The sequence below is a fragment of the Camarhynchus parvulus genome, chromosome 23, assembly GCF_901933205.1.
Source record: "Camarhynchus parvulus chromosome 23, STF_HiC, whole genome shotgun sequence".
Lineage (NCBI taxonomy): Eukaryota > Metazoa > Chordata > Aves > Passeriformes > Thraupidae > Camarhynchus > Camarhynchus parvulus.
This window is the reverse complement of record NC_044593.1, coordinates 2,785,555-2,808,284: the sequence shown is the minus strand read 5'-3', so window position 1 is coordinate 2,808,284 and position 22,730 is coordinate 2,785,555. Positions and strand designations below refer to the sequence as shown.

General features: G+C 44.0%; 1 protein-coding gene across 2 annotated transcripts in view; it reads left to right on the top strand.

Annotated features, from left to right (window-relative positions):
- KIAA0319L (KIAA0319 like) overlaps positions 1-22,419 on the top strand; it is a 30,713-nt gene extending 8,294 nt beyond the window's left edge. For both annotated transcript variants that reach the window (XM_030964392.1, XM_030964393.1), the window contains exons 4-21: positions 2,822-3,095; positions 5,794-5,895; positions 6,719-6,816; positions 7,950-8,037; positions 9,010-9,102; positions 9,672-9,804; positions 10,666-10,894; positions 11,633-11,756; positions 12,290-12,422; positions 13,208-13,356; positions 13,654-13,805; positions 13,980-14,118; positions 14,434-14,593; positions 16,467-16,609; positions 17,579-17,701; positions 18,224-18,314; positions 18,673-18,764; positions 20,699-22,419. In XM_030964392.1, the coding sequence (XP_030820252.1) occupies positions 2,822-3,095; positions 5,794-5,895; positions 6,719-6,816; positions 7,950-8,037; positions 9,010-9,102; positions 9,672-9,804; positions 10,666-10,894; positions 11,633-11,756; positions 12,290-12,422; positions 13,208-13,356; positions 13,654-13,805; positions 13,980-14,118; positions 14,434-14,593; positions 16,467-16,609; positions 17,579-17,701; positions 18,224-18,314; positions 18,673-18,764; positions 20,699-20,886 (2,511 nt within the window). In that variant the 3' untranslated portion in view covers positions 20,887-22,419. The remainder of the gene's footprint in view (positions 1-2,821; positions 3,096-5,793; positions 5,896-6,718; positions 6,817-7,949; positions 8,038-9,009; positions 9,103-9,671; positions 9,805-10,665; positions 10,895-11,632; positions 11,757-12,289; positions 12,423-13,207; positions 13,357-13,653; positions 13,806-13,979; positions 14,119-14,433; positions 14,594-16,466; positions 16,610-17,578; positions 17,702-18,223; positions 18,315-18,672; positions 18,765-20,698) is intronic.
- The last annotated feature ends 311 nt before the right edge of the window (positions 22,420-22,730 follow it).

Genomic DNA, 22,730 nt, shown 5'->3' with positions numbered 1-22,730 from the left:
GCAATGGCATTTGCTAATGTGCACTGAGCATTAATTTCTGGTTTTACTGTATCCATGCTGTGGAACCAGGATAAACCACAGTGCATCCTGCTCATCAGCCCTTAACTAAGGGAGATTGGTACTTTTTCATTAAAGTGAGTGACATTTTCCAGGCACCATTTTTTTTTCTGTCTTCTTGTAAAATTCCTTGTCAATTTTAAAATATAGCCACACGTTTAATAGCCAGTCAGGAGAAGTATTTAACTGTAGCACTGCTGATGAGCAGGGATGCTGCAGCACTGCAGCAGCTCTGCAGACAGACTGGGAAAGGCTGGAGCAGGAGTGTTGCAACAGAGCCAGAGAACTCATTCCTGCCCTCACATCAAGCCCACTGTTTGGCTCTTGCTGTCACACTTCCTGCAAGTGCTGGGTGCTTTCCATCCACAAGGAACAAGGAAATGTCTCTCTTTACCACCAGCACTAACTCTGTAATGGTTTCTGACATTATCTACATTTTAGTGTCTTAAGAGTCTTCACAGATGTGGCACTTACTGCAGACAGCAAGGAAACCATCTAAGCTGAAAAGAGCCCATTTTGTAAATTCAGACCAGGCCTATTTAAATTAAAAAATAGAATTTCCAGGACAGAGGTGTTTTTCTCTCAAGTAACTTGGGCTCAGTGTGAATTCTGATTCACAGGGCTGCTCTAGTCCCTCTACCACATGGGACTCTCAGACAAGGACACTGGGTTATTTGTCTCAGGCCAAAGGCATTTAGGGGTGGAATCAAAATTGTCTGAGGCTCCTGTGTTGACTCAGGCCAATGTGTCACTCCTCTCTATTTTCTAAGCTTATAAGATAGGACAGCTGGCAAACTTCTAGTCTCCTTGTCATTTATCCCCAAGAATGAAATAATCTGTTCTTTGCTTTAAAGAATTCAGAGTTATGGAGCAAAGATAAGAAATGTCTCAGCTTGCAAGCATTAGAAGCATTTTTGACTGTTGTGTTGCCCCAGGCAAAGCTTATCTAATTCCAGCTCTCCACAGACATTTGGCTGTCAATTCATCCTGAAGATTTTTGGAAGGAAGAGGATCTCTCTTAACTGTAAAGTGGGGTTTTTTTGGGAATTAAAAGTGAGTCAAGAAAGCATTCAGCTCACTGGAAATATTACCAGGCAAAGTGGGGACTCTGCTGTGGCCTGCAGGTGAATGTGGATCTCCTGTTTGTTTTTTGTGGCTCTTGTTCTTGTGACCCTTCTGGGTTGATTCTTGAGAAGCAAAAAGTTGTTTCCCATAGTGGTAGGAAGTCATGGGAACATTCTGCTCCTGTGCCTTTCCTAAAGAGTCTGTCTCACTTGGGTTCCTGCCTGGCTGTTCCCTCTTTCTTCTGCCAGCATTTCAAACTTTATCTTGAGGAAAGGGAGTCAGTACCCTTTGCAGTTATCAGTGGGTGGCAGATGATACAGCTTGGGACATCCAGCTGTCCTGGGGCCACTGAGGAAGAGCAGCATGCCAGATTTTTCCTGCATGGATTCCAAAGAATCCATACTTCTGTTTAAGTAAGCCCATAAGTAACCAAATAAAGGAAGACAGCTTATGTCTGTAACACCAACAAATAGTGTTTGATTTCTTGGTGCATAAAGCTCAGATGTTAATCAAACAATTGTTTTACATTCTGTGAGCAAAGGGAGCTGAGATATGGTGACAGGAAATTATTTGCCCAAGGCTGAAACAAAAACCTTGCAGAGAAGCCCTCAGTGCCTTCACTGCTGCTCCTGGCTTGGCTGGTTGTTCAGTGTGGGCTGCACAGCTTTATTTTTACAACTAACATTTAGGGTTTTCTAAAGCCCAGCCCATTTACTGACAAGGATGTTGCCCACCATGGTCTGGAGTGTTTTCCCAGCTCCTGTTTCCTGGACTGAATGCCAACAGCATGGTCTAAAAGTATATTGAGTATATTTCCTCCAATATGAGCTTTTAATCACTCCTCTAATGGGCAGTAGTGGTGGGAAATCTAGCACTTTCTGAGTCAAAGATGGTAAATTGCTCCTTTTAAAATATTTAGCAGATATTCTCAAAATAGAGTTAGCTAAAAAAAAGAATGTGCTACACACATGGACTTCACATGGTGGAGGGAAAATTGTCAGGGGTATGGCCTGGCTGGCTGGGAACTGGAATGGGGCTAGGTAAAAGGAATTTTCTGATGAAAGAAAGGAAATTGTTCCTGCCATTCTGATTATTTTCAATCAAGTGGCTCATCCTGTGTGGATGTGAGCAGACTTTGTGCCCTCCAGCTCCTTTCCCTGCCCAGCAGCATCTCCTGGGGCAGGCACGCAGGGAGCTGTGTGTGTCAGCTCACCTTGCTTTGAGGAGTGATTCCAAAATAAATTTCCTCTTGCTGTAACAATTCAGTTATTACATAAAAATGCCACTGCAATCCTCCTGCTTCATGCTGGCCAACTGCATGGCTTCAGGAAAAGGAAATCACAGCCAGAGTAAATGAACCCCAATTTGTGCCCCTGTCTTCAGGGTCTGTCTTATCCCACCTTTCTGTTCTTTTAGCTTCACTCACTGCAGTTTTGAACCTGGATCTTCTCTTATATTTGCCATATCAACAGCCTTGGTAAATGCTGTAGCTAAATCTGGTGTTAACTGGTGTTCAGCTGGGGTAGAAATTACTGCTCTGGAGGAAGAACATGGAAAAACTTCAGAAGAGAGAAGGGGAAAATTTCTGTAAAAACAAACCAGGGATTTTTCAGCCTCCCTAACTGTGGAGGAGGAGAAAGGCAACTTAAAACTGCCATTCAGTGTTCAGGTCAAACTCAGACAATTTCTTCCTTTCCAGATCCACACGGGAACATCTGCACCAGAATCATCAGTGCTGGCTACGTTCTCCAGCCCTGTGGCACTGGACTTGACAGCTCCAGGGAAGACTGAGCAGCCTGGGCAGCCTGATGATGCCCACCCTCAGCTTCCCACAGCCAGCCCTGTGCCAGTGAAAAGCACAGCAAAGGCACAAGCAGAGACTTCTGTGCCCAGTGGAGTGCCCACAAATGGCAGTGTCACTACAGCCCAGAGCAGCACTGCTGCAGCCCCAAGCACTGCTGCCACCACTCCAGGTGAGGATATGCAGGGCTCCAGCAAATATCACCTGCTCAGGCTTTTTCAAGCCACAGCAGTGTGGAAAAATATATAGATATATTAAAAATATATCTATAAATATATGGTATCAAGGTACCATAATTATCTATATCTATCTATCTATCTATCATCTATCTATCTATCATCTATCTATCTATCTATCTAATCTATCTAATATATATCTATCTATATATATGTATTATGTATATTATATATAGATAGATTATATATATAATATATATAAAATATGTATAAATATATATAAAATATCTATATATAGCTATATATTTTATATAGATATAGATAGAGTATATTATATGTAATATAATTATATATAGTATATTATATATAATATGCTATTTATATTATGTTATATTTATACTATATATTATATTATATTATATTATATTATATTATATTATATTATATTATATTATATTATATTATATTATATTATATTATATTATATTATATTATATTATATTATATTATATTATATTATATTATATTATATATTATATATATAGTCTATATTATACTATATATGTATATATAGTATATTATAAATATAAAATATGTATAAAAATGTATAGGTATCCATATATCTATATGTATGTGTGTATATATATCTATGTCTATATATATCTATATATATTATATATAGATATACATAGATTATATTACATATATATAATATATATAAAGCATGTATAAAATATATACTAAAATATATAGATAATTATGGTACCTTGGACAAAATACTGAGGCATCTGTGTCAGCACATGTGCTGTTGGATCCCAGTAATTCCTGAGCTCTGGAATGGGATATGAGCAGCAGAAATCTGCATGTGCCCATTGCATGTGAGGACAGCTGGGAATTAATGAGGGTATCTTAGTTCCCCAAGTGAAGGCTGAGATGTGATGCAGGGCAGAGTCCTGGGAAGTGTTTTTCCAGTAGCCTTGGCACAGTGTTATCCATCAAATCAAGCAGAAATCTTAATGTGTGCTCAAAAAAGGGTGTAACTGATTCTTTTGTGTCCCTGAAGTGTCACTGCGCAGTTCAGCCGTGGAGAACAGTGTACTTGGCTGGTAGCCCATGCTTTGCTCTGCAGCATGCTGATGTTTCTGTTCACACTGGTATTTCCTAAAACAGACTGTTGGAAGTGCACAAAGGCCAAAATGCCCTTTGGCAGCTCTGTTCCCTGAGCCAGGCTGGCAGCTCTCCCTGGAGGGGTGGCTGCACACAGGGAATGGCGTGTACTGCTCGTGTGCTGTCTCAGAATTCACTTCAGCCACTGTGCTGAAACATTCACTGCTGAAATTCTTTTGAATTTAGGGTGCCTTTCCCTTACAAGGGAACAAATGGAAAGTGTAAGGGAAGCACTGCATCCAAAGATGGTTTTGGCAGGAAGCTCATTGGCTGCTTGTGCTGACAAGTTAATTTTTTTTTAATATTTTTTTAAGGGCTTACCCCACCTAAAACTGGAAAATATGCTTTAGACATCTTCATTGGTTTGTCTGGGAAGACTAACATAGTCAGGGCCTCCTGGTTCTCCTAACCAATGCAAAGATGATGTAAAGAGTAGTTTTTCCAAGGTTTTTTGTCTGTTTGTCTGGATTTTGTTTTTATTATTTCCTAATGAGGTCTTATTGCTTTTTGCCTTGGAACTCTTTGAAGGTGAAAGATTGATGGAGTATTTGAGAGGGAAAAAAAAAAGGTGGTTGATTCCCCTAGCTACTAAAATTGGAAGATAGATAAATAATAGATAATAAAGGTGGGAAAATAGCGGAATGTCTAAGGTCCCTTTTTCCCATTTTTTTAATATGGATTTTTTGTGCATACCTCTGAAACACTGTCTTTGACAGGGTCAAACTAAAGAATGAATATTTTCTATGCATAATTCCCAGGTCCAATAATAAAAAGACAAATATAAAGCAAATGGGAAGGGAAGAGAGAGATGAGGAGGCCAAGAGGTGTTTTTAAGAAATGTGTTGAACTTTCTGGTTATCTTAATGCTAATAAAAAGCAGAAAAAAGTATGTCCCTGGCTACAGTTTTCAAGGTTATCCTGTAGTTTTTAAAAGGAACCTGTCAGTTTATTTGAAATGGAATGGCAAGAAAATTCTTGAGCGGGGGTGGAAAAGAAAATACAAATAAAAGGACCAAGTTTGTATCTTGAGCTTCCATACTCAGTGTGGCAGCTATGCAAGTTAAAAAAAAATCTCTTAGCCCTCAAGCAATTTTTCAAAAAAGAAATTCTGTGGATTCTTTATATATTTGTGAAGCTCTGGAATTGCAGTTTGGAAGTAGCAGTGTTTGTCTTGCTGTGCCATGAGCCTGCAGCTGAGTTCTGTGCCAAAAAGCTGTCATGGAAAACCCTTCCCATCCTGCTGGACCTGGGTGAGGAGACTCCTTGTGCAGGGCCCAAGTGTTTCAGCACAGTATCTGCAAGAAGAGAGGTGACTGAGTAATTTTGGGCTTGTCTAAAAATTGTAAACCCCCATTAGTGCTTTTACATTGACAAGGAGAGCAAAACCTGAAATGGGAGGGCTCTTGAGGAGCAGGATGTTTACAAAATACATCATCATTTGTAGCTGGGGTTTATTCCATGAACTGAAACCAAGGTGGGTTTTCTTTACCCCCTGTTCCTCTCCAACTCTGTGTTTGTCCCTTTCAGCTATGAAGGAGCTGGTGGTTTCTGCTGGAGACAGTGTTGAAGTGACCCTGCCAAAGAATGAAGTTCAGCTGAATGCATTTGTGCTTCCTGAGCCACCACCTGGTAAAGCTTCCCTGGGAATTCTGCTAAGGGCTTGGGATGTGAAAAGGCAAACAGTCATTATGTATGGCATGTAATAAGGGCAGTCTTGAAAATGTCTTTTGTCAGAGAGCACTTTCCTGTGGGAATTTTTCATACTCGCTGTTGCTTTGTGCTGCCTCTCAGAGAAAATAGTGAGGCACAAAAAATGGGAAGTGCTACAAAGCCAGTGGATTTGGGAGATTGTGGGAAGAGATGGCACATTCTCAGGGTGGTGTGTGAGGAAGAATTGGACTTTCAGCATCTGTTCTTGATATTTGCTGATAGGAACTGAGCTGTATTAACAAGTGATCAAAATCTGAATTGGGGTATTTGCCTGCTTAGAAACACATTCATTTAATCATGCAAATTGTTGGCAGGTATTTTTAAAGTTCTTATCTTAACTCTGTCCACTGTGGCAGTGGGAGTTGTAGAGGCAGGTGTGTACCATGTTGTGGGCAGCAGGGATTGATTAATTCCTGTTCAAAAATTGGCATTCCTGTGTCTTTAGGATCTGAGGATGTGATAAGCCTTTTCTCTCTTATTATCCTGGAGCTGTGATTGTTCCAAAGCTCTTTATTGCCTTGGAGGCTGAAAGATGGGTTTTGATTTCAGAGTAAATGAGTTCAGAAGCACAGATTGTCTCTTTTCCTGGGTATATTCCCAAAAAGCCACAGCCCAAGCTGTCTCATTTCTCCACAGTGCAGCAGAATGTGCCTTGTAAATGTTTAATACCTTTGCAGTTCTTTAGCATGGCAGAAAGACAGGCTTTGAAAACAAACATCTGGACCTTTTCTTTTTGTTTAAGGAACCACATATTCCTATGAGTGGGAGTTGATAACTCATCCAAAAGACTACAGTGGAGTAATGGCAGAGAAGCACTCCCAGACCCTGAAGTTGTCTAAGGTAAAGCTTTGGCTACTTCCTATCCTGTTGTGTTAAATGCCAAGTGGAGAAGATTGGGACCCCAGCAGCCAGGAGAGACTTGTGTGGGATTTCAGGATGAACAGGAAATTGCATGATGGGCAGGCAGCCAACATTGGACTGCAAGTCCTCTTCTGAGGCTCTTAGAAAAAGGAGATTGATCTGGCACGAGGGAAGGAAGAAATTGATTTCAGGAGGTACAAGCTGCCTACAAGCAGTGTGACAAGGCACACAAATGGCACAATTTAACAGTAACAAGGGGTGGGAATATTCCTGGAGGAGTGTGGTAGTCTGAGCCTTGTACTGCCCACTGGAAGAGGGTCTTGCTGCTTCCATTAACAAGAGCCCTGCAATATCTCATGGCATGTCCCTGACTGCTGCTCTTAGACAAGCTCTAACAGGGAAAGGGTTCCCAGGTCCTGCACATGGGGATTCTTAACAAGGAAATGACTCTAAGTACTGTGAATATACAGTTCTGTACTTGAGACATTCCTATGAGCAGCCTGGATTCTACTGCACTCAGAAAAAAATCTACAGGCTTTTTAGTAAGGATATCATGCAGAGCCAAACCTTTGGAAAGGAGTGTGCAGGTCTCTGTCAGGGTTTCAGCCTTTTGGGTGTCAAGATTGTTATCCAGCACCTCTCTCATTTTGGCTCAATAGTGGATGGTGAAGAGGTGACTGCTTGGCTCATGTCACCTAGAAGGAAAAGAAGAAACACTTGCATTTATAAAAACACACAAGAAGAGATTTTCTTCTTACATGCAGCCTTTTTCACCTCAAATGCAATCTGCTAGCTCAGATTCCTGTGGCTAGACAACCTGAACTAATCTCTATTATCTCTCTCCTGTTTGCCTTTTGTTGCTGGAAAATAAAGCTTGACTGACAGTCCTGTGGCAGAGAGAAATACGAGTCTTTGGTTTCTGCATAGCCTTTGTAAACTAAAATACCTGTAATGCCATTTTGGCCTGGAAACCCTCCTTTGCTGTGTATGCAGAGGCTGAAGCACAATTACCTGGGTGCTCCTGTGCCAAAGCACAGGAACTTGACCTTCCAATGGGTCCTGACAAGGTGCCACCAACCTGTAGGTAAATAATCCTTTGTGTTTGTTTCCAGCTTACTGTTGGCCTGTACGAGTTCAAAGTCGTTGTGGATGGGGAAAATGCTCATGGAGAGGGATATGTGAATGTAACAGTGAATCCAAGTGAGTGCTGGGGTTGGATTTTCCTTGACTTCACCCATCTCTGACAAGCCAAGGCAACTGTACCATGGGTTAGATTATTTGGTTTGGTGTGGTGATAGTCCATTGTGCTGTGAACTTGCAGCATGTGTATAACATATATTAAATATTTTCCTGAGATTGGAAGCTATTGCTAACACACAGCTATTTTTGCTGTACTGTATCAGCCCAACCACTTGATAAAAGAGCTCTAACCCTGATAGGGAAGTGCTCAGCAAACATCTCACCCTGAAAGGCCACTGCATCCATAAAAACTAGCTGCAGTCTGACAAAAAGCTTACAGCAGCAGAGCAAAAACTGAAGAGAAGCCTCCTTTGGAGGTTCCTTTCTTTCCTGTCCATAAGGAATATCATTCCTAACCACAGGCAGGTTAAGCCAAATCTCATTCCCTATTGTAAGACATGGTTTGCAGATGAGCTGGTGGAGATGCAGCATCTTGTGCTGCCTCACTTTTTATGTGGCCTGTGTAAAGAGACAACCACAGGTGGCAATAAAACACCTTCATTTTGCAGTCTTCAGCAAGACTTCTTGTACAAGCTTTGTGGGCAAAGAAGGGCTCCTGCACTCCCTAAATTAGCAAGAATGTGTGGCTGGTCTTCTGGGTGCTGTGGCTGATCATTTCCTTATAAGCAGTGACTTTGCAGCTGGCAGCATGCACCAAAATCCTTCACTTTTCAGAGCAGCAGCCACACTGTGGCAAGAAGCTGTAGGTGCTTGACCCAGTAGGGAAAAACTGATTCAGTGCAGCCTTCCCAGAGCACTGATGTGCTGGCTGTTCACCCCCACACTGTTTGAACCCCCTTTTGGTAGCACTGATTCCCCAAACTGGTGTAGAACATGCTGGAAGCACAAATCACTGTTGCTGATAGTTTTGCAGTTTTTTGGCCAGGGCTTTCTGCCTGTAGTGTGATGGTAACAGCTGGGTTGTTGTTGCAGAGCCCCGGGTGAATCAGCCTCCTGTTGCCATTGTGTCCCCACCGTTCCAGGAGATCTCCCTGCCAACCATTTCCACTCTTATCGACGGCAGCAGTGAGTACCTGCAGGTTTTAGTGCAGCATCCAGCAGGGGGCTTTGTGTTTGGTCCTGGGCTGGCCTTTTGCATAAAGTTTAAGAGAAACAGTGACACTGTCAAACACAGTTCAGTGAAAAGAATTAGCCTCTCTGGCCAGGAGAACAGAACACACACAGCAGCACCTCTCCATGTTCCTTTTGAAGGGCACTGGCCTGAGCCAGTCTCCTAAAAAAGGAAAAGATCTCAAGGTTGCTGCTCAGAATAAAAAAAATAATTACTGTCAGTCAAAATTACTGGGCTCTTGGCTAAACTTCAAATGTGTAAGTTACTGACAGGACACCTTCAGTGATCCTGGCCTGCACTAGAGCTTTTCAGGAGTTCCTTTATACAAATTCAGGTTGTCTTAGCCCCAGCTAGCATTGATTTGTTACAGTTTGGGTGCCTGAGCGTAACAGAGACTCTGGGCTTCAACTAAAAATACCTTTGCCTACTAAGCCCAGGGCAGAAGTAGGGACTGACCATTGGAATCTGTGAAGCAGCATTTTCCAACTCTTTGTGTGTGTGTTTTCCTCCATTACTGAAACAGAAAGCACTGATGATGATAAAATTATCAGCTACCACTGGGAAGAGCTGAAGGGTCCCCTGAGGGAGGAGAAGGTTTCCAGTGACACTCCCATACTGAGACTGACCAACCTGGTACCTGGGAATTACACTTTCAGGTAGGTCACACCTTGCAGAGTCCATCAGTTCTCATCCCTTAAGAGTGAAATATATGAGATTCCTGAAGTGTTTATCTGGTTTAAAAAAACCCAGCACAAAGCATGGAGAGAACTCCATTTTGTGATGTTCCCTTTCTCCACTCCTACACTTTCAAGTAGTTTTGTAGCTTTGCACTTCAGGAGAGATAAGCTGTCCAGCTACTTCTTATTCTTGACTTGTAGCCCTGGTTAAGATGATGGCTGGTCTGTCAGTGCTACAAAATGTCTCTTGAAATGTCAAATCTAAACTCTTTGGGTAAAGGCTTAGGAAGAAATGCAGTCTTGAAATCCAGTTTTTAAATGCAATGTGTTTGTCTCAGATAAGTGAATGAGGTCTAATGGGTTGATACACAACCTTGGCAAAAGGTGGGAGCTGATTTTACTTTTGTATTTGTCCTGTGATTTTCCTTTGGCCTGTATTTTGGTGTGATGTCCATCACTGCATCAGCAAATCTATTTAAAGTGAAATAACCTAGAGTACCTCTTAATGAGCACTGCTTTCTTGTTAAGCAGTTGGCATAAACTAATCAGATCCCTGTTCAGGTCTAGATTTAGAAGAAAGCAGTTGTGTTTTGTGGTACCAGCCTACCTGAGGAGATGTGCTGTGTCCAGGCCACTTGTGGGTTAGTAATGCACTTCTGTGTTTCACCTTGGAACTGGTTGTTCGATTTCAAGTGAGAGATGGATGTGACTGTTGAATTCCTTGCATCGCTTTGAGGCTGATAATTGGACATTTGGAGGAAGTTTCTATTCAGGAAAGGCTGTATTCAGCTCTGGTCACCATCACTCTTCAGTGCTTTCACTTCTTTGTTCCCTCTTCAGTCTAACAGTTGTGGACTCAGATGGTGCCAGCAACTCCACCACTGCCAACCTGACTGTGAAGAAGGCAGTGGATTATCCTCCAGTGGCCAATGCTGGCCCAAACCAGGTGATCACCCTGCCCCAGAACTCCATCACTCTCTATGGCAACCAGAGCACGGACGACCACAGCATCGTCAGCTACGAGTGGCTGCTGAGCCCCAACAGCAAAGGGAAGGTGATGGAGATGCAGGTCAGTGTCTGCAGTGTTCCACCTGGATTGCTCACTAGCTGGGATTTTATCTATAATCAAACCAGTTTTAATGGACTGTTGGCAAATGTCTTTTAGAATCCTACAGAGCAAATGTGTGATATAAGTATGTGCTTAAAGTTAAATCCTTGTGAAGCTGGTGTTGGTTTAGTGGCTGAGCTGGTGCACCAGCCTCACCACTGGGCATCCTGTTCCTTTCTTGGACAATGCAGTTTTAAATCCTGCTGAAGAAGGGGGATTGAGAGAGGTGGGAACTTTTGAGCTGGTCTTGGAGTCTGAATTTTACTGATACTGGCCAGACTCTCCTCAGTGCTAAACAGTAAATGTTGGAACTTGTTTCTGTGTCATCATTTTTCTTTTAAAGATTATTGCTACTGTCAAATTTATAGAATAAGAAAGTCCATGAATCAGGTTCACAATGTGTGGGATTTGCACAGGGCTCCCCAGAGATTTTACTGGAGTTGGGAACTACTGAATCCCTAAAGGTCTGCTTGTATGGCATTACTCTTATTATGTCCCACAACAGTGTCCTTGTAGTGTGCATGAATTTAGCTGTAAGAGCTTTGCATGCTGAAGTGGCACAGACTCCTGCTCCCATAGCAGGAGTTGGTAATAACCCCCTAGAATGTGCTGGTAATAGTTACTTCAGAATCAGAGTCTTCTGGCCCACCATCATCTGCATGAGGATTGTTTTTAATCCATGAATATCTTTTCTCACAGGGTGTGAGGACACCAGTGTTGCAGCTCTCTGCAATGCAGGAAGGTGATTACACCTACCAGCTCATAGTGACTGATTCTGCTGGGCACCAGTCCACTGCAGAGGTCACTGTGATAGTCCAGCCAGGTAAGCTGCCTTTACCTGCTCTTGTTGCTTCCCTTCCAGGGGTTGGAGGTGAGCAGCAATTTGTCAGCAACCTCCAGATCTTATGGTGACTTTCAGAAAAGCTGCTCTGATTTAGGAACATTCTGGGCTGGTATATGGCTGATAAATTAACAAAAGAGAGCTGGTACAATTATTACCTTTGTGGGCCATTCTCTTATTTTACACAGTGTAACCTAACTGATATTTTCCTACAATAAAGGCAGGATTGTATTTCCAAACAGCTGTGTCTGCCCACAGTGCTGGGTCCTGGGACAGGGGCAGGAGAAGTGGAGCAGTACTGAGAGAATGAGAGCAAAAATCAGAACTCCTAGTTTTCAGTCTCATTTTATTGCACATGTGTGAATTAAATGCTTATTGAATTTCTTAACTGCTTTTAACCTCACTTTATCTGAGTACAAGGTAGTGGGCAAGGGATGTACTGGAAAATTTTAATGGTGGTGTTTTAAGCTTCACCTTTATGGTGTGTGTTTGAGAAATCCTGCATTCTTTTCCAGAGAACAACAAGCCCCCAAAGGCAGATGCTGGTCCAGATAAAGAATTGACTCTTCCTGTGGACAGCACCACTCTAGATGGCAGCAAGAGCTCAGATGACCAGAAGATAGTCTTCTATCTTTGGGAAAAAACACGGTGTGTATCACCTTCCATGTTCTTGTGTATGCAAATCTTTCATTTAAAACACCCCCACACCTCCCTCGTGTTCAGTCATGGTTACATGGGGCCTGACAAGCTTTACCTGAATAAGACAAGGATTTATGTTTGATTGAAAAGAAGTGGAGTTTTCTTTGAGCATGAGAAATAGCTTTGCCTTCATCTCTAGGCCTGGCTCCCACTCTGAGCCTGGTGTGGCTCAGCTGTGTTTCCATTCACAGCAATGGAGCTTGGGCTTGGTCTCATGGAGAGACTGATCATTGTAATCAAACAACAGCAGGCCTCCTAACTTAATGCTTTTGCAGTTTGTTTAAAGGAGGCAGATTCTCTTCAACTCTAAATTCCCTGAAATGCTTTAGGAAATTCAGGAAAAGCCTATGAGCAACTTGCAGTAGCTTTTTCTGTTTGCTAATGCAATGTCTGTGCAAAGCCCTAGAAATGAAGGACTGTTCTTGCTTTGCACCTCTTTTTTACAAAATTGGCTCATTGTGCAGTTCTCAGGCCAATTTGCTGAAAGTACCACTATTTGTAAACAACACCTAAGTGCTGTTATCAGTGTTCCTCTGGTTTAAAATTAACCAAAACATTAACCTTTAGATTATCTTGCTTTAACTGGAGAACATAATTTTGATTTTTATAATGGCCTATTATTTCTAGGCTCCTGTTTGGAGCGAGGTTGCCTCCAGTGCTCTGTGCAAAGTTTAAACTTATCAAAACCCCTGAAAAAGGTCCAAAATTAACCAAACCCCTTGTGTCTTGGTTAGGGGTCCAGATGGTGTGAAGCTGGAGAATGCCAACAGCAGCATTGCCACTGTCACAGGCCTCCAGGTTGGGACATATGAGTTCACTCTGACAGTGAAGGATGAGAGGAACCTGCAGAGCCAAAGCTCCGTCAACGTCATCGTCAAGGAAGGTACGTCCAGCCACGAGCAGAGCTGCTCAGTCACTGGTTATCTCTGAGTTCAGCAAAACCTGTGTTCAGAGACACAACAAAAGTAAGGAATGGAGGGAGACAATGTGGAGAGCACTGAAGTGGCCTTGAGGTTTGCCCTTTCCTGGAGGAATGGTGTTTTCAGCTCATCCTGCAGTATTTCCCTTCTCTTCCCTAGGGTTAGACAGGATTTCTGGAGTACACTGGAGATCTAATGCAGTAATTTTTGATTGGGCATTACAAGATCTTTCTGCAAGTGTTTTCTCTCTGTTTATTTAGAGATAAACAAGCCACCCGTTGCAAAGATTGCTGGTAATGTTGTCATCACCTTGCCCACAAACACAGCAGAGTTGGATGGATCTAAGTCCTCTGATGATAAAGGGATTGTCAGCTACTTGTGGACCCGGGATGAGGGGAGCCCTGCAGCTGGGGTGAGCTTTCTTTTGTAAAGGATCACAAAAATCAGTGCAAGGTAGTGTTGACAGCTCCTGAGGAAATACAAAGCTCCTTGTTGGGCTGTTACTCTGTCATATCCTGAAATATGACAATACATTGTGCTACTTTGATCCTTTGTTTCCTCATACTTACTTTGTTCTGCCTTCTAGGAAGTCTTAAATAATTCAGACCATCATCCTGTCCTGCTCCTGTCCAATCTGGTAGAAGGGACCTACACATTTCACCTCAGAGTAACAGATGCCAAAGGAGAGAGTGACGTGGAAAGGACCACAGTGGAGGTCAAACCTGGTGAGTCTGGGTTTTGTGCTGGTACCACATTTGCCTGCAGCCTTCTGATACAGTATACTGGGATTAAAATGTGTCATTTAGTCTAGTTTAGAGCTGTAAACATCAAAAGTTTCGGGGGATGTGGTTGTGTTTTCCTGTGGTTTTTGAGGGCTGACTCTCACTGCTTCCGTTACCTTGTGTCCCTTCCCACAGTGCCACTCTGTAGTTCTGTGTTCAAATCAGAAACATCCTAGAAAGAGAACTAAAAACCTACCTTGTGCTCAGGCTGCTAAATAGAAACTCTATAAAGATCTGTACAATCTACATTCTGTCTAGATCCTAGGAAAAATAACTTGGTGGAGATAATCCTGGATGTGAACGTGAGCCAGCTGACGGAGCGGCAGAAGGGGATGTTCATCCGGCAGATTGGGGTGCTGCTGGGGGTCCTCGACTCAGACATCACCGTGCAAAAGATCCAGCCATACACTGAACAAAGGTGGGATTCATCTGGGAGGGTACACAGCAAGGAATTGCTTGAGGGTTTGGAAAATCAAGGCCTCTTGGAAAGCAGATTGGATCACTGGGACATGTGGAGTTGTTGCTTAACGTTGATATTCTTGCTCGGATCAGAGTTGCCAAGCAGGTCTTGAGTATCTTTCCCCTCTGGAGATGGTGCATTGCCCTTGAAGACTGCTGCTGCTGATGTATTTTCACCTCAAACCTGTAAAATAAGAACAAATCTGATTTGTTTTTCGAAAATTGTGGAGACTGTGGGAAGGGATGTTCTGCAGCTGGATAAGGAACAGAGCTTGGTGCAGGAGTTTGCTGAAACACAACACACCAGAATGTGTAACAATCCCCCTCACCTTCATGCCAAATTGATAACTCATACAATCACAGACTGGATTGGGTAGGAAGGACCTTAAGGATCATCCAGTTCCAACCACACAGCCCCAGGCAGGGAACATCTTTCACTAATTCTGCAGTAGCTTTATTGCCTACACAACTGCTTCAACTTAATGTATAAAAAAATGTTGAAAGCAAATGTAATTTCTGTTTGAAGAGATAGAAAAGCTTAATTTTGGTTGCTAATTGACTTACAGAAAACTGCATTTATCCTAAACACATGGAAGTTGGCTGCTGAGCAGGGCTGTAGGTCAGAGTGGTATTGCCTACCTGGAGAGTGGCAACAAGCCATGAGTGGAAATCTGTTGAAATAAGTGCAATATTGCACTTAGTTTTTATTAAAAGGGGAGTAGTTTTAAAGTACCTAAAGCACTGAAGAAGATTTAAGGGACATGCTTAAAGTCCTGCAGCAAGTCAGCAATAAATCTGCTGTTACTTTACACCTAGCTGAGTGCTCTGATGTATTGATTCCTTTGTGTCCACCTGGCCTGCTGTAGCAGGAAAATCAGAATTCATTGTCCATGCAAACCTAGAGAGCTGAGAACAGAGGAGCCAGCACTTTCTGTTGTAACTGTAGCTCTGTGTCTCTGCCATGAGCAAGCCAGTCGCCCCTGAGTAAGGCAAGTAAGGGATTCTTGTCATTAATGCTTCATCTGTTTATGTGTTCAAGCAGACAAAAGAGTGGGAAGTGTTAAAAAGGAGCAGAGATTGTTTCCTGACAGATGGCTTTAAGATCCCATTTTTGCTTCCACTGTCAAAGTAACTTGTGCTGTTAAAAAAGAGCTTTTTCCTCTGACTGTTGGTTTGGTTTTTTTCACATACTGATATGCCATTGACTCATAAGCTCACTAGTGATAATAAATCCCAAACATTCATACATCCTTTTGTGAGTCTAAAGGATCCACAGGGCTCTGCAAGGTGAGCAAGCCATGAGGAACAAGTTCTTCTATCATAAAGTTAATGCAGTAAAGCTTCAGAATACAGAAACCTTCACACCTGGGTTGTTTTTGCGCTACAGCACTTGGTGCATTCAAACTCAACTTTGCAAAAAACTGTGAACTTCCACTGTCTGGTGCTGGAGCTCTGTGCTGAGCATGTAAATGGACCCCCAAGTTCAAGTGTAGTAAAGTCTCAGGATTCCACAGTGAGGAAAGAAGGAGAGTGCGAAAACAGCAAGACCTTAAAGTTTGGGGATTTGATGCTTAGCATGCTAACATCTGCTTGATGTGCAAATTCAAGAACAGTGCAGCCCTAGCTTGGAAAACATGAATGGATCAGATATCCTGAAGGGTTTTCTACTGTAGAACCAAGTGTGCCATTACTGCTTTCAAACAGAGCCAGAAGTCTGGTCTTCAAATAAATTTGGGATTCTAAGTCCCTCTAATGACAGACTGGAGAGTGTGGCTCTCCACCTGATGTTTAGAGAAGCAGCAGATAATTAATAATTTTTGCCTCTCTTCCAGCACGAAGATGGTGTTCTTTGTGCAGAACCAGCCTCCCCACCAGATATTCAAAGGACGAGAGGTGGCCTGGACGCTGAAGAACGAGCTGAGGAAACAACAGTCAGACTTCCTCATCTTCCGGGCACTGGAGATTAACACAGTCAGTAAGTGAGAGTCTCTTGGGACAGACTGAACATCTTTTACCTTCTTTTCAGCTGCCTGACAGAAATAAGGGTGCTAAAACCACCCACATGCCCACACACACTCACTGCAGGAGCTTTCATGTTAATAAATGGGAAATAGAAAATTAAGTCTATTAGACTATTCACTAATCACTTATTTACCAATTAATTCCATCTATTCACTATTCAACTTGTTATAAATAATTACTTGCAGTGTTGCTGTGAAGATAAAAGTTCACAAATCCAAAAACAGGTTGATACTTATGAAACTAAAATACAATGTTAATGGACTATAGCCACTGAAATCAGTGTCATCCTGAAAACAATAAACTGCACATCTTGGTAGCTGTGAACCCACTCATTTCCTGTGCAGCACAAACATCAGCCTGTGAGAAATGTTCCCCTTCTATCATTATTTGACATCTTTACATTAGCACTGCTTTTCTTTTGTGAGATCCATCCTGTGAGGATCATTTGCTGATCAGTTAGAGATTTGAAACTAGAATTGTGTAAAGTAATTATTTTCATTACTTCCTGATTTTCCCATTTTGTGGCCTTCAGAAGCCATTTTTCAGTTCTGTTTGGTGCCTCCAAAGGATCTGTTTGTTTCTTGTCTGTCTCACAGTCGGGGTTTGAATTGGAAAATCAAAACTTTGTTTAAAAACATTTACTTGACTAATATACAAATTCCATAACTTGTATATCAAAATGAGGATTTATTAGGCAAAATATATGTTGCTGGTGAAGTGGGATGTTTCAGTTTGGCAGGAAGCCCAGGTGCTTACTTTGCACTTCTCACCTCTTGTGATTACGGCTGAGCTATGAATGAGCTACAGAGGGGGCACATTCACATCAGAGCCTGCAGGAGAGGTTGGCTGGATTGAACTATTTTGTCCCATTTTTACCTCACCTGTGAGTCATTTAATTCACCTTGCTGGTTTTGGCCCCCAGCCTGTCAGCTGAACTGCTCCGAGCACGGGCGCTGTGACTCCTTCACCAAGCGCTGCGTGTGTGACCCCTTCTGGATGGAGAATTTCCTCAGGGTGCAGATGGGGGACGGCGAAAGCAACTGCGGTACGTGACCCCCCCGGGGTGGGCACCTTGGCAGAGAAACCCCTGTTTGAAACCCAGGTTGGGCATGTGCCAGGGATCCCCATTGTTCTGATGAGATGCTGTGACCAGGACACAGACCCTTGTCTCACCTCTGGGCAGATGTTTGACCCACAGACCCTTGTCTCACCTCTGGACAGATGTTTGACCGGGGAGTGAGTTCCCTTCATGCCCTCCCAGTGGACACTCACTAAAAGTTGAGTCCATTCTGGGTGTATAAATCACAGCTCCTTTCTGTCATCTCTGTTCTCCCACAGGAAATCAAATTTTATAAACCAGAACACAGTGAACACTGCCCAGCAGGTCCACACATTGGACCTTGAGCTTTCCAAGGGGATCTGGTGGTGCTGCCAGTGGGGAATGCCAGCCTCTAATTCTGCAAAAGGCAGGCCTTGCCTTTTCTTTCCCAAAACCAATCCCCTAAAATGTGCACTGTCAGTTGTACAAGGTGCCAAAATATGTTTATCTCTGGGGTTTTGCTTGCAGAGTGGAGTGTGCTGTATGTGATCATTGCATCTTTTGTCATTGTGGTTGCCTTTGGAATCTTGTCGTGGATGGTGATCTGCTGCTGCAAGAGGTGGGACTGAGACCCAACCCCTGCTGTATCCAGGTTTCACAGCCAAGTGCCTGCAGTAGGAGGTTAAAAATTCAAACCCATTGTCCCAGCAGGTCATCTGCTGAGCCTTGGGATGTTGGTTTTCTCTCTCACTTAAATGTTTCAAGTTAAATGTTAAAGTTCCAGAACTCTGGGTTATGTTAAGAAGGAAAATTTGGATTAACCTATAAATGTGCAACTGAGCAATATTTTAATGTTTCACTTTGTAATATGAACATAATCCTAAATAGCAAGTGCTTTAGCTTTGAAGATCAGAGTTGTTTTTCTTTTGGCTCTTTTGGAAATGGACTGTTTCTTAATTCCTTTTTCTCCCCTTTAGACGGAAAGGAAAATCCAAAAGAAAAAGCAAATACAAGATTTTGGATGCAACGGATCAAGAAAGCCTGGAGTTAAAACCAAATCCCAAAGCAGGTAAAACATGAGAGGGAAGAGCTCAGCACTTCCAGAGTGCTGACTGAGGACTCTTCCGCAGTGGACTTAACAGTGAAACAAACGTGATGTAGGGACTGACAGAGGGGTCTCAGAAGATCTGAGAGCTTGTCTCAGATCTGTATATGGGGTATTTAGTAAAGTCATCTAACTTTTAGGTTTGGAAATTGGGGCTGAAGCTGGCCTGGTCCTGATGTCTCCACTTGGTACCTCAGAAGTAGGAAGTGGATGCATTAAGTCTTACTCAGGAAGCCCAAAATTGGGTCTTGACTGTAACTTCTCCTGCTCTGAAGTTTTCCCCTGGGTTCTGGTAGTTCCCTTCTTGCCAATATGCAATTCTGTGGTCATTCTCTACAGCAAAGCAGGAATTCAGTGGCACTAAGCATTACACTGAACTGATCAACACCTGAGAACAACCTCAAAATACTTGTGTACTGGAGAGATTGAGGTTTATTTCTGCTCTGCTACTCACCCACCACAAACAACTGATTCATCAACTTATTTATTCTTGCTCCCGTGCGCATCAGGCTGTGAAAATTTCACATTTTAGCTCATCCTCTAGTTTTTCAGTAAGCAGGTGCATTTCAGAGGGAGATCCATGAATTCCTCAGTGCTCCATGTGGCTACAGGTCCACTGGCCCATTCCATAAGGGCAGGACTTGTCTTCAGTGTTCTTAGCCAGCATTTTCCTGCCTGCATTGCTGACCTGAGAGTGCTTGTCAGTGCTTTGCAAAGATCAGGGAGTTATTTCAGGGTGGAGTGTTTTTATCTGATACATGAACCAAGCCATGGCCACCTGCTGACTGACCAGGAAAAGAGGGAAGTGTTGGGAAGGATGTGCCAAGTACAATCCTGCTGAAAGCCAGGGAGCTCTGCAGCTGCTGAGAGTGTGTTTCATGTCAGAGTGTGTCCTGGTTTTGTTCAGAGAAGGAGATGTGTTAACTGTGCATGGAAAAGAGTCCCTGATCCTTGTTTGCTAGCAGAAAATGACTGCTCATCCTGGTATTATCCCATTTAATGGTGTTCCAGCAAAGTGAGCAGTGCCCAAGAGCAGCATGGAGGGCATTGCAGTGACAGACTGATCAGCTGTTCCTCCGAGGACCAGGCTGTCCCAGCTGCTCAAACACGGATACCCTTGCAGGAAACCTGGGTGTGTTTCCCTCCCTCAGCACCCAACTCTGCTTTAATCTGACCATCTGTCACCTCAGAGCCCACTGTGCAATAAATGTGCTAAATGTGCCTCACCATTTGCTCTCTGGTAACTAAACTCATCTTGCTGTTTCTGAGGCTGGCTGCTGACTGAAATCTTTTTCCCTGCTAGATATGTCCAGGGAGCTTTCTGCTAACAGAGGAAATGTTGCATTTTTCCATTAAGGAAAAGCTAAATTTAAATATTTCCTCTGCTGACAATATCAGTAAATGTCTGTCTCCTGTCCTTGTGCATTAATCTAAATTCATCCTGCTAATTTCTGTCTCTTCCCTTGCAGGCAGGAGTAGCAGAGAGGAGAGTAGGGAGAGGGTAGTGAGATGGCAGAGATCTCCCTCACACACCTGCATATTCTCTTACTCCAGTTGTGAGCCCTCCAAGCATTTTGTAGGCAATGCCCCAAGCAAGGTCAGGGAGACAGAGCTCCCACATGTACTCACAGCCCCTTCTGGTCACATCATTGCTTTCCTGTCTGCTTGTTGTGCTTTGTGCTGTCTCGGAGTGTTGTTGTGACCTCTGACATGCCAGAGTGTCTGAGACAGGATCACTTTGGCTTCAGCATCAGAGGGAATAAGAGCCACACAGAGGAAAGTCAGATTCTGCTGCCTCTTAGACGTGATGAGAAAAGGAGACTTAGAGGGGATGGAGCAAGGTGAGGTCCTCAGTGGTGTTAAAAGCTTTTCTAACCTGGGAATGTTTCCCCTTCAAGGTGGCAGACATAAAGCCCAAGTCCTCAACACGAGCCTGATGCACTCCGAGTCGGAGCTGGACAGTGATGAAGCCATCTTCACATGGCCTGACCGGGAAAAAGGGAAACTGCTCCGCAGCCAGAACGGCTCCTTGCGCAACGGCCAGCTGAGCCTCAAAGCCAAGAGCCAGAGGGAGGAAATCCTATAGCCCCCCTTGGGCAGCCTTGGCTGGAGCTCAGCAGGGAAGGCCAATCCCATCCCTGTCCTACCAGGGCCTTTGGAGGCCACTTTGACCAGGACAACGCTGCTAACTCGTTTCACAGAAAATAACTTTGGTTTTGTGGGTTTCTTTTCATTCGGTTAAAACTGGTTGTACTTGAATTTGAACTTCAAGGGAAATCAAAGGGAGGAGAAGGCAACTGTGAACCCCAGGAGAAGAGTCAGAAAAGGATGGAGCTGGCATCTGGAGAGGGCAGGACAGAACCACTGGGAGCAACTGTGAATGTGCAGGACCCTCCTAAGCCACCTCAGACTGCAGTGGAGGGAGCACCTGTGGACTTCCAGCTCACTTGCCTTGGAGCTCCTTGGAGAAGGAAAGTCAAGGACTTGAGCTGTGCTCTGAGCTCCCTTCAGGCTCCCATAGCCTACCACAGGCTACTTGTGCTGTCCAACAACTTTCTTCTCCTTTACTCCCACCTTCCCTAATGGTTTCAGCACTATTTTAATGTAGACTTGTCCTTTCACGTGCACTTGGCTGCTGTTGGAGTGTAGAGAAGGGGGAATGTAAACACTCTGGCAGTTTGCAGGTAGGAGAGGGGTTTGTGGCTGTTCCAAATCACTGTCAGGCTGCTCTCATGGGGAGTGTTGGGACTTGGTGCCTGTTCATGTGTGAAAAGCTGACCTGTGGTTACTGCCCAGGCTGGGAGACCCCCTCCTGCAGCAAAGTCCTGCTTGGTACCAGAGCTGGGGGGACACACAGCCACCTTTGGTACCTCTGTCCAGTGTCTGGCTTCATTCCAAAGCTGTGACATGTTCTGTGGCCCCAGCACCTTCTGTTGGTCACCAGGCCGTCCACAAGGCTGGACATGAACCATATCTCAGTTATGGAACACTACGTACTGTGGTTTTTTGTTGTTTTTTTTTTCCCCTTAAAATTTGCACATCCCAGGTGATGGGGATTGGTCTCTGCAGTCCCCAGCTGGCTGCTCCCTCAGGCTGGCAGCTCACTGGCCCTGTGCTGTTGTGGCTGCAGAGCCCTGTGTGCTCCCATCACAGTGTCAAGAGCACACTGATGTCCTTTTGTGGTGGAAAAGGGAACTCTGGGTGCCCAGGGGTGGTGGGCAGTGCCAGCAGCACGTGGCACAGCGTGTCACTGTGTCCCTGCTGCCTGAGCCCAAGGGCAGGCAGGGGGTCCTTTCCCATTCCCACTCCCTTATCTCACTGTGCTGCTGTCGTGAGTTGCACCCTGTCCTCGGGCAGAGCTCAGCCTCGTGCTGGCATGAAGGATGCCACTGCTTCTCTGGGGATGGGTGGGCAGTTCATTGCCTTTCTTTGTGTTTAATTTAAAAACTGGAAACTGGTTTCATTGGCTTTTTGGTTTTTTTTCTTCTTATTGAGCTATGAAAGCCAAAAGGCTTTAAGTTCCTCAGTTGTATTTATATTGCTGCACTACTGATTTGTGTTGAGCTAGATGAAGATTAAACACTATTGAACGTGAGGGGATGTTCCCTCACTGAATGTAGTCATGGCTGCTGCTGAGTTTATTTTTTGGGCAATCAGCTGTTCCTCAGGCCAGCTCTGGAGCCTGCAGCTCTCCCAGTGCTGAGGCTGTGGCATTTGCTGGCGTCACAGCACGGGCCACCCTCTGCCTGGGCTGTCTGGCACACAGCTGGGGCTCGGCTCAGGCTTCCCCTCCCTGGAGGCTCCTGCACCCTCCAAACCCACCCAGGACCACACACGGGGAGGGCTGAGCCTGGGAGGCTCCTCAGAGGGCACAGCCCAGCGCTGGCTGTCCCATGGCCCCACACTTAACTCTTGGGTGACACCACCCTC